At 40.8% G+C, this 12,241-nt stretch overlaps 1 protein-coding gene across 3 annotated transcripts in view; it reads right to left on the reverse strand.

Annotated features, from left to right (window-relative positions):
• Positions 1–8,254: 8,254 nt before the first annotated feature.
• Positions 8,255–12,241, reverse strand: part of LSAMP (limbic system associated membrane protein) — a 650,629-nt gene continuing 646,642 nt past the window's right edge. For all 3 annotated transcript variants that reach the window (XM_032852273.1, XM_032852274.1, XM_032852275.1), the window contains one exon: positions 8,255–11,270. In XM_032852273.1, the coding sequence (XP_032708164.1) occupies positions 11,173–11,270 (98 nt within the window). In that variant the 3' untranslated portion in view covers positions 8,255–11,172. The remainder of the gene's footprint in view (positions 11,271–12,241) is intronic.

A 12,241-nucleotide genomic window follows, 5' to 3' on the forward strand; every position in this document is an offset into this window, starting at 1 on the left:
AGTGGACTCTTTTTATTTAGGGTTTAGGACGGATAGTCACAAATGGGAGCTTTGTCCTCGCCTATAAAGGCAGGCATAAAGTTGCGCAGGTGCATTTAGGAGGCGTTCTCCTACCGGCATCCTGTTGTGTTACTGACGCTTGTGCCCCTCCTAGGGTGGAGACTTTGACATTATAATGAAGCAGAGGCTACCGCCAGATAAGTCGGAGCTACAGCCTTGCTAGGCTCGGAGAGCCGGAGAGCGGGGTATAAACTGGATGGAGTCTTGGGCTTATTATCTCAGGGTAAGGAAAGCGGGGTGTTGCTTGTCCTGAGGCTGGAATTATTTCAGTTGACCTTGAGTCCAGGCTTCTGTAAAAACAGCTAATGGATTTATGAGTAGGTCTGAAAAGACACAATAGCTGATTACGGGAGAAAGAGTTCTCTGAAAAAAAAAAAATCAGGTTTAAGTTTTCTGCTAGTTTTAACTTCATCAACCCTATGGGGCACAGTTTCCATCCTGCAAAAATAATTTGAGAGTGTACGTTGGATCAATCTTTACTTTCGGAATAGCACTGGGAGTTTTACCATTGATTTATTGTCTCTGACATGGTTAGGCTATTTCCTGGCTTGATAGAGACTTACTGCATTCCATTTGTTCCCTTAAATCCTTAACTACTGAGGTTTTTGCATTTGTTTGTAATTCTAATACTTCCTAGGAAATTCTGCCAGAAGTGTACTTGGGCAGCAAGAGCTGGTAGGGCATACATCACAAAAATAGCTGGGGGACTAAGATGACTTTTCTTGTGTCCTCAAAGTTGTCTTGTCTTTCTTTTTCCAGGGACCCTCAACTCTTTTTGTTTCCAGGTCCACCTCTGGTGCCTGCGCCTACTGGTAGGAGCATCTTCTCTATGCAGACAGACCCAAGGTAGAAGATCCTTGGACCAATAGATCTCGAATTTGATCTGGGAGGCCAGACAGGGGCAGGGTGAGCAGGTAGAATGACACAAAGTAGAGATAACATGGCTAGTCCCAATTTCACAGACTTTATGTAGTAAAAACTATCTTGTTTTAATAGCATATGACAAGTCAGCCAGCACCTTCTCATTGAGAATGGTTGGGTCTTTAAGATGTGATTAAGTCAGAAGATGACACCCCCCCCCCCACCCCGCCGGTGTTCTCAAACACAATTCCCTAGGTTTTCTGAAGATCATCAACAGTTTGCGATTTGGGGGCCGGGAGGTAGAGTCAACTGATGAAAGGCTACCCCTGTTATGGAACCTGGACTGGATCCTGGCGAAAGAACCAAGCGGCACTCGGAGACTTTGGAGGATGGGAGGTTTATTTAACACTGGTGGGCTCAGAGGAGGTTGTTCTCCAAAGGTCTGAACCCCGAGCACAAGCAGGGAGGGGAATTTATACCCTTCTACTTCCGCATACTTGGTACTTTTGGCACGCAAGGGAGACTGGATAGGAAAGAAGAACCCAGAAGGACTTTGAGAGAGGGACTGGAATTCCCTTGCTGGTTTGGTCAGCCATCTTAGAATACAGTTTTTCCCTATCACCCCAATGGGTCAGTCTAGGGAGTAGAAGAGAATGAACTTGGCAGGGAGAGAGGAGAAAGGGCCTTTTCCTCTTCACACCAAAGACCATTAAGTCTCCAGTCTTGGGCTCCCCGGCAGCAGAGTGTTGCATGTTTGTGTAACAGTTTTGTGTGAGTGTGAGGGAAGAATCTGCCTTTTGTTCCATAGACTTGAATTTAGAAGTCTTCCACTGTGCTGAGGTTACAGTTATTGGTAGAAAAGAATTCCACATGAAGTACATTTGTTAGTTGCTTTGAACACAACTCTATTCTATTCTGACAAATGTTTGCTAAATTATTAGCCATTCACCATGCTAAGTCTGAAAGGATCACAAAGGTGAAAAGACTTGGCCCTTTCCTTAAGAGGTTAGATTCACAGACTCACCTTCTTCCCAGCTCTCAGCTGCTGCTTTGAGCACGCTTTTAAATACGTGGATATAAAGGGAGTAGAAAGTGGGGTATACAACAAGGAATTTCTTCTGAGGCACTCAGAAGGCAAAACCTCAAGGTGGCTCAGACACAAGCCACAAATTCAGGAACCTCAGGGCACCCTCATTTCTGATGTGAGGGCTATTTTGTTTGAGAACTGTGTCTTTAACTTTGAGTTTGGCAAACTTATTTAAAAAAGGCACTTTTCAGAATTTTATGTAAAATTCAAATTTGGGGAGATTGGGCCCTTAAACAGTCTCTTTAAACCAGAGGGGACCATGGGGTTTTGCTTCTGTCTGAGACCTTTTGCCAGTTATCGAAGCTGATCACAAATGCTTACTTCCTCAGCCTCTACCCCAACCACCCACTCTGATTTGGGATAAGTTCTCTTGTTTTATTTCCTGATCTAATTTGGCTACTAAAGATTCAAACTTCAGACCCTTCCAATCACTCTGATGTACAATGAATTAACTACACTTTTAAGGAGAAAAAAAAAAAATAGGTGGCTTTAGGAAGTAATTTCATTCCTTCTATTGCTATCAGGTAGGATCTCATTAAAACTAATCCTTAGGGGCGCCTGGGTGGCTCAGTGGGTTAAGCCTCTGCCTTCGGCTCAGGTCATGATCCCAGGGTCCTGGGATCGAGCCCCGCATCAGGTTCTCTGCTCAGCAGCGAGCCTGCTTCCTCCTCTCTGCCTACTTGTGTTCTCTGTCTGTCAAATAAATAAATAAATAAAATCTTAAAAAAAAAAAAAAACAAAAAAACAACTAATCCTTAAAGGGCACCTGGGTGGCTCAGTTTGTTGGGCCACTGCCTTTAGCTCAGATCATAATCCTGGAATCCCAGGACTGAGTCCCAAGTCAGCTCTCTACTCAGCGGGGAGTCTGCTTCTCCCTCCGACCATCCCCCCCCACCATGCTCACTCTCTCTTAAAAAAAAAAAAAAAAAAAAAAAAAAAAAACTGATCGTTAAAAATACCCCTACTATGGAGACTTTAAAGAAAGAGTATACTCCCTAATGTTTTTTTGGGATCATGTCCTAAGGTTTCACGCAAATCTAACAATCTGGAACTTCTTAATGCTTTATCTGTAGCTTCCCAATGGTAATTAATGCTCTTTCTTTTGATTCCTTAAGGGAGAAAAAGAAAAACCTGCGGAGAACCTCTTTGCTTAGATGAAGACAATTATTGTAAATACCACATTATTTCTGTGATAGGAGAGATACGGATAGAACCTTCAAGTGATTCTTTGGTACTTTGTCCATCCCTTCCTCACATTATTTAATCATTGGCTTCGTTTCCTTTCTTATTCATGAAAACCTCTAAGAGGCAGTACAGTCAACCACAAGATCACTGACTCGGGTCAATGAAGACACATCTCCTTTTCACGTTTATTTCATTTTGTTTTAAGTTCACAGAAGAGCAGAGCATTCATACGTGTAAAGTAACAGAAGAGAGAAACAGAATTTAAATACATTTTAAAAGAAAAGAAAAAAGCTTCTTTTAATTTTAATTTTTTTTTAACACACATTGCGCTTTTTATTTTCCTTCACAGAGCTAGTATTCAGGGAAAAAAAATCCATCCAATAAACAAAAATAAACTTTGAACAACAAAAAACCCAAATAAAAAATGGCCATGTGTTTGTATCATCAAGGAAAAGTTCTGTTTATGTCTACAGGGCTGAAAAAAAAAGGAATATATTTATATATATATATATATATATATATATTTATATGTATATAACACTGTTAATAAGGAGAATTCTAACCAAGAGCAGGATTTATACACCCTTCAGTAGAGCAGTGAGAAGGCAGGGGTGAGGCAGGGTGGGGGGAAAGAAGACAGAGGTTTTGTCCCATACTTCTCTCCCCCTGCATCTTTTCCCCTTTAACCTTCCCCCAATCCCAGCAAATACTTAGGGAGCAGGACGTGGCCATAATCACCAGAATGAACCATTTACATTCTCTGGTGAAGAGCAAAGATTTAGGGAAATGGGTCCGAAAAAGGCCACAGATAGCTTGGAATTACGGCCACATGCCATGAAGCTAGTAGTTCCATGTATTTTCTCCATTTGCAAGAAGCAGATTTTTACTCTGTGCCTGGCTTTACATAGAGAAGGCTTGTGCAGAGGACAATGTAGCTACAGGAGTAGATCCGGGAGCACCACTCAGAGACACCTCTGAACTAACCATGAAAATGGGGAGTTGTCCTATGGGCAGGTCATTTTCCCACTTAAAGAGAGCTTGATAAGCGCTTTAAGCGGATCCCACATCCTTATCTACATCAAGTGATATAATGCTGGGAAGTTATGGATAAACCCTGCTCTTCCATACACGACGAAACTCAGATTCTGTTCTCTGAGGCAGTGAATGAAAAGCTCCAGGATAGTGTGGGGCTACACTTTGATGGGTTCAAAAAAGTGGGCCTGTGCTCAGTCCATTCAGAACAAAGCACAAGAGAATAATTCTTCATTAACTGCCTGAGAAGCATCATTTCTGCGTACCTTCTTCTCAGAGAACTGAACTTGATGTTTGATCTTGGCCTTCACAACAACTCTTACTGTACTTGACTCTGTCACCTCCTGAAATGTGTTTTTGTCCTCTTTTTAACCTGTCTTCTTTAAATAATATTGACCTGTACTTTTTGAAAATGGGACTTGTTCTCTCTGTTCACTCTTTTGACTTCACAGCCTTCACAACAGTCAGTGAAGTTTAGGGAAACTCATGCCATGAGAAATTCCTTACAAAATAAAATGTTTTGTCTTGCCTATTTCTCACAGAACAGCCTTTTGAAACTGCCTGTTCCCACGTGTCTATTGCCATCATCACAGGCAGAGTTTTCAAGGACACAGGTTTACTAAAATGAAGCACTTGGCCCAGGAGGAGGAAAACAAAAACAAAAACAAAAACAAAAACAAAACCCTGATGTTTCCTTTCATAAGGACCACATGCATTATACTCAATCTGGTTACTTTCCTTCCTATGAAAGAGTATTAGAATATAGTTCAACAAGTTAGATTTTTTATTGTAAGGAAACAACGCCAGCTATTTCAAAGCCTTCCGTGTCGTCTGAATGTGTCCCTTCTCTACATTGCTAAGAAGTTTTGATCAGAAGAGAATTTTAGAACCAGTCCGGGGACCCTGTATTCTAAAAGTTTTGGCTTTTGAAATGGAGATGATGGGATGATGGTTCCAAGAAACGAAGGTGGTATAGAGGCCAACTGGAGGGTGACAAGCAGCTGGCCACAAGCTACATGAGCATGAAATTCTTATTCAGAATCAGAGTTTAGAGCTGACAGAGGTCCTAGAGAAGTGATCCAAATTCCTTACTTTCAGGGTGAGAAAATCAGGTTTCAGGATGGTTTGCTTTAGGTCACTTAGCTTGTTTGTGGCCAGACCCTAGCCAGAATCCAATTCTCTTGACTTTCTGCTTTACCTTAAAGTTGCCATTTATCTTGGGTGGAGGAGTGTACTTTAAGTGAAGTGTTAATCTGACCTAAATTTATTTCTGTAATGTCCATACAAAAAGTCCCTGTGATTTCCAAAGTCATCTCTCTGATAGCTCTTTGTGGCTGTTCAGATTGTAGAAAATACATACATGTCACTCTCTTAAACACATCAGACCCTTCAAAAAGACTCCAAGAGAATGTGCCTGAGAGAGATACTCCCAATTAAAGTAATTTTGTCCTCATTTGCAATATTCAGGATAGATATATAGAAATATAGGTCTATCAGCTTAAGTAAAAGTAATCATTTCCTAGGGTAACTTGGCACGATATTTCTCAAGGATATAACGTATTTCTTATGTCCTATAATTTCTTTGAATCAAGATGACAAAGAAGCTTTCCCAATGTCTTTGTCTGATGGAAAATAAAAACTGAGTAATATTTCGTTCACCAAGCTATAGGTGACTTCCTTGGATCTATTTAAATAAGCCATCCTAGATGGTGGGTAAGAAGTAACAAGAAGACACTGGGAGTTGAGGCAACAGACACATGAGCCCTTAAAATGCCTTCCTCATTTCCCTTGCTTTGGGGTCAGATGAGACAACTGTGGCAACAGTTGGGAGAAAATGCACTTAGGTCCCTCAGGAACTAAGGACCCAGGTCCCTGTGACTTGAGCAGGATGTCAACCTTTAATAATTCCTGTGGGTCTGCTTCCTCTTGCTGAGGCAACCTTCTTGTTCGGGGCATTAGTCATACTCCTTCCCATTCTGACCTGTGAAATGCTTTAGTTTTTATTTATTTTTATTTGACTTTTTTTCTTTAAGATTCATAGATTTAGCTGAACCAGGGCACTGCATGAAAAATGAAGTTTACATAGTTTATATTATGTACATAAACTAGTGATTTACATTGATTTACACATGATTGGTGCCTAATTTATTAATCAGCACACAGTATGTAAATGCACTGAAAGAAAATCAAGATTTTAAAATAAGTTTTCCATAATATCCATAAACATTTGCGCTGGTGTAAATGTTAAACCTAAACCTAACGTTAACACCAGCTTCCTTGCCAAGAGGAAAGTGATGTACATTGCTGGGTGAAAACAAATTCTCTCTTGAATTTCAGTTGGCCGCCTTTGACAACATAGCTACATGCAAATGAGAATAGTTTACTTCTCTTCCACTAGTATGCACATAAATGTAAACTCCATTTTGCATTTAGTGAGATGTTTACAGATATTATGCCAACCATGATGGAAAATTTACATCACTGGGGCAAATGTAGTCTTTGGAAGAGAAATATTTTAAGGACGTAAGAAAGAAGAAGGCTTCCTGAACTGAATTTGAGTTTCTTAATTTAGGGTCCTATCTCATCATTTTTGTGGTACATTTAACATTTGTCTCCAAAATGTTAATAGTTTTTATAGGTTAGATATAGCACTGCACTTATATTCTTTAAAAAAAAAATGATAGTTACTGGTAACCAAGAATAAATTCAGGCTAAAAACTTATGAAGATGGAGAGAAAAATAAGGCCATGGTTAATCCCATGGAACTTGGTCCACAAAAAATTCCTCTTAAACAAGTAATTATGAAATAGAAAAAATGGGGCTCCGTATCTTTCCAAATGAAGCATAGCTCTTTTTTTTTTTAACCAAATCCAGTACTTTTTTTCCTTTTAAGTTAAACCATTATTCTAGATTTGTCTTATAATACATACAATATTGTAAATATAGCATCTGTAAAGATAAGATTAAAAAAAATACATACACATATATATTATTTTTCCACAAATAATTCAAGGCCTGCAAAAAACAAAAGGAGAGATTCTGGGAGACAAGCCAATAGAAACAGTCAAACCACAACCAACCTGGGGATGGAAACTGTGACTCTGGAGTAATTAAGAAGCTAACAACTTGATAGGTAATAACTCAGAAATAATTTCATGCTGAGGAGTTTAGTTTTTGTGTGCAAAGGAGGTAAGTCCATTTTTGGAGGAGAAACAGATTTGTGTTTCTCTCTCCAAGAACATGAAAATCACGAGTACTTTTACAAGGTCTCTATGAATAGCCCCAGTTGACTGAATATGTCGTAAAAAAAATGCCCATGGCAAGGGAGAAGTCTGTCTGACTTGGAAGAGAAGGCAAAGGTCAATAGGACAATTCTTCCCCAACAGAAAACACAATTTCCCCCTAAGCCTTAGTTGTTTTAGGGCAGAGGGATTTTATGTCTCAAAACAAGTAAGGCTGTTCCTCCAACAAGGCAACACCTTCTGATGAACAATTGCACAGAAGATGTAATTCTGCGGTTGTAAAACCTAGGATAGTTCTCATTCTTCAGGAAGTGCCCTTGGTCAAGTCATTTCTGTTTTCATTAACTGAAGGTCGGTTCTAAGGATTTTGTTTTATGAATGGTGGAGTTTCGTTTTTACATACAGAGGACATTAAATATGTTAGCCATTCAGATTAACTGATGAATTTCACTCCTCTCAGAGTATTATTTCCAACCAGTTGGTTCTTTTTAATGCAGGGTTTCAAGTTTTGATTACCAATGGAAAAGATTCTTGAAGGGATTTAGAGCAATACGATGAACTGAATTCCAAGAAGTCCCTTGTTCAGACTCAATTTCTTGGTGTCAGTCCTCTGGCTGCTACCTTTTTCCTGACCTTTCTCCAAATTATGTTCTCCTCCATTCTTCACATTGCTTAGAGACATTCTCAAACCCAGGAGATTTCTGGGGCCAATGTTTGCTCTGAAACAGGAGCCAGGACAGTTTTTTTTAAATCCCCAGATCCTGTCAGAGATATATGCAAACACCACAATATTCAATGTATGTTTAATTATGTTTAATATATGGTCCAGTATATTAAAACTCAGGGAACAAATGGTGCTGACAAGGAAGACATTCCTTTCAGTGGAGAATCTCCTTCCATAAAATCAAGACCTTGTCGTTATGATAGGGTGGAGACAATACAAAATGTAGGTGTATGATTAAGATATGTCACATGCCACAAGGATCTGTTCCTGAAACTGATACTAAACCAAATTAACTCCTGCTACTTTTCTTTTCTTATATATCTTTAAATTCACATGCATTCCTCTAAAGCTTCCACCTAAGGATGTGACTGGCTTTTCAATATGTGGGGAACACTTATCATCCATGATGATAAACTTTTATTCCTGTACTAAGACCAAAATGTTAGAGAAACCCCGATTGTCAATACATTGATGCTGGATAGGAATATGGCTCACCTTCCCTATATTTTAGAAGCTATTTTCTGGGATAAGAATTTCTGTACTATGCGAGGATCTGCCACAAATACTCTTATCCATCCCCAAGCCCAATTTGCCCTTCTGTTTCATGTCTAAACGGCAAAATCATAAAAGAAGACTGGTGATAAGCTTTCCAAAATGAACAATAGAATCCCCTAGAACAGATTTTAAATGTTGCTTATCAAAGAGATCATTACCTTCAAAGACAAGGTTCATTGCAAAGAGCCTTCAATTAATAAATCCTACCAGAAATTTCAGGTCCTTCCATCGTTCCTTCCTTCCCTCTTTTCCTCTTTTTCCTTCGCTTCCTCTCTTCCTTTCTCTCTTCCTTCCTTTTTCTATTTGCAGTTAGGAAGTTTCCTGTTTTATATTCGATGACAACTATTTTTCAGGTTCTGAAACTAGAGGAGGTACCATATTTGGCTCTTCTGAAATACATTTAATTATGACCTCAATAATAATCCTCTGTCTTTTCATAAACCAAACCACTTCCAATACCTCCTATAGTTTAAGTGAAAGCAATGGTTATTTTCCTGACAAAGATATCTACAGACAGAGAGCCAGCTCTCTCTGCAAGACCTTTCCTAAGAAAATCCTGGTGTTGCCGCGATACCAAGCTTTGTGGTATGCATACAACTTCTACCTAAATTATTACAAGTTTCCCAGTTCTTTTGATGAAGAAACTAACTCCTATTTCAGATGACTCTTGTCAATGTAAACTTAGACATCGTATCCTCCACAGTATCTTTTTCAGGAATCAGAAGCCAAAAGTGAGCAGGGAAGGTGGAATATATTCCAGCAGCCTGGCCTAGGATAATGACGGACCACTACAACAATGGTGCTGCAAACATTACCAGTGGAGCAAAAAAGAGATCGTGCAGGCCACCAAATAAAGTATTAGCTTACAACACCAGAACAAATATCTGCAAAGGAGCACAAGGAATGAATTCCTTCTTGCTATGGTCAATGCTTTGTCTAGAGTTCTGCCAACATCTCTGCAAGATGAGTAGGGACCTGTGCATCTGTCTATTTTTCCTGCCTTGCTCACTCTCCCTAGGTTTTATCTGAAATAGGAAACAATCTCTGCTCAAGGGAATCCATGGGCCAAATGCAGTGTTATTTGAAGATCAGGGAAGGGGCATTACAGGGCTGCTTTGGATCTCCATGTGGCTCATCATCCTTTCATGAGTTAACACTTGGAGACCTTCCTGGTTCTTGGGATTTACTCAACACATGCTACTCACTCCTGCAGCGAGCCTGCAAAAAGCCAGGAAATACATGAATTCCTCAGACTCAGGAAACAAGAGTGAAATCAGAAATCTCTCCTAGGTCACCTCATTGACGTCACTGATTCTTTCTACTGTTTGCTCACCCCATCAATAGTAGGCACTTTCATTTACAGTGATATTCTGAGTGACTCTTGACTGGGTTCTGATGATTGGACTAGGAGGAATATGAGGTTCTGCCCTTAGAAGGGGCACAGCTTGGTGTTGATACACACTAATGTCATGTGACAGCCATGGGGGAGGGTGGGGAGCCCTGCTCCATGCCTCCTTCCCCACCATGTCCCCCAGCAACTTGTCACAGCCGCATCTCACGATTACAATGCGGGACAGTATCTACAGCACAATGAGTCTATGTACACATGGACCGTTCCCTTGGCATGCTTTAGAGAGAGACACACACACACGCTCACACACATGTACACCCACGTGAGAGCGAGAGACTTGAGCACGCGCACACAGTGGAGAAAATTAAAATGGCACTTCCTAGCATTTGCGGCATGACTAGTGCTGGAGGGTGTAGTAGGGGGTGAAGAGAAGCAGCAGCCAGGGGGGGAAGAGGGGTGAAAGGGAGTCTCTGGGTTGGATGTGGGGGAGATAGAACACACTGGAGGGGCAAGAGATGGTCTTAAAAGTTGGAAAGATAGTGGAGGCAGGAAAGCCAGGTAAAGGCTCAACATGGGATTCCAGCGTGAATTCCACTGATAGTCTGAAATGGCTATGAGTCAGCTCAAATGAAGAACGAAATAAAAAGATGATGGAAATATAAACATCAAAGGCAAGACCTTATTTTTTTCTTTCCCCACAGATGAAAAAGAATGAAGGAAGGATAAAGTGTGTGTGGGGGGTTAATATCCATCTGATACTTCTTTACTGGTCTTATTTTTACAACATCCAGGTGTTCTTAGCATGATGTAGTCTTTATGTAGTATACATTTGCTTCGCTATACACGTATCCTTGTAGAACTTTTCCCACCCTGACTTATAGTTTAGTTTTTATTGATGGATTTTAAAATGGTTTTAAGTTATTTTCTTCTTTGTTTTCTTATTTCCCCCTTCATTTATAAACACACAAAGCTGTAAAATAAACAGTCTCCCCCCATCTTGCTCTCTCTCTCTCTCTGTATCCTGTGTGACGCATTTTTGTGTGTTTTTTTAAATTATTTTTAAATTTTTATTCTATTAACATTTGCTGAGAAGGCAGAGCAGAGACGCTGCCAGCAGCCACAGTGGTACGGCCAGACTGATGGATCCATTTATTCCTCTCACCGACCCAGGCCCTGCAATGCAAAAGAGAGAGAAGAGAGAATAATTACATCCAGACTCCCTCTACGTCACAGGTGACAGCTCACAGTATTGGAGGTGAGAATGTGCCACATACCAGCACCTTGAAGTCAGTGCTCTATGTACAGCCCAAGAAGGGCTCCCCATCTTTCCTAAATCCTTCTCCTTGAGTTGTAAGTATCTCAGGGGATATCAGTGGTTGAACACTTCTGAATAGGAAATGCTCTTGCTGGAGAAAGCGATCACTGATGTGTCTGCTGGTGCAGCGGGGTCCTCTTCACCCAACCTCCTCTCGCACACTCTGCTCTGAATGGCACTGTGACGCCGGCCCCCGTTAAGATGCCAAACATGGGTGAGGGTCCTTCAGCCCCAAGACATGGGCTCTTCCAGCTGATTCATCCCATATCTCCATCAATAAAACATGGGACCAATCTGAACCTCGCATTCCTCAGGGGGAAATGGTAATTATTTATTTGTTAATGGGAAGGGGAATTGTTTCCAAGGAACACTATGGCTGAATGCACCTTAGCCGCGAGGTAGGAAAATAAGCCCACTCCTTGTAGAGGCTTAAGAGACAGCAGGGGATCATCTGATCCAAACTCTTCATGTGACACTTTAAGGATCAAAAGCCAAGGCGGCAGGACCAACAACAACAACAAAGACAACCAAACCTAGAGAGTTTAAGGGGCAGGTCTAAACCAGAAGCAGAACTGAGACTTGAACCTGCCCAGAATTCACCCTGGAGTGGCAGCCTCTGTGTTTCCCACCGCCACCTCAGTTTTCCCAAAGCGGACACGATTTGGAGTGTGTGGGTATGGATCTAAGGGGGAGACTGGAATGGGGAGGAAAGTGGAGAAGGCATTTGTGTGTTGACAGAAAGGAGAGAATTGGGGCAGAAAATGTAGGCCCCAAGAGCTTGTCTCCTATGCTTTGTTTGCTCCATTTTCTCCTTCTGTATACTTCTGTT

Source organism: Lontra canadensis, unplaced genomic scaffold (assembly GCF_010015895.1).
Source record: "Lontra canadensis isolate GAN:19392208 unplaced genomic scaffold, GSC_riverotter_1.0 scaffold6, whole genome shotgun sequence".
Lineage (NCBI taxonomy): Eukaryota > Metazoa > Chordata > Mammalia > Carnivora > Mustelidae > Lontra > Lontra canadensis.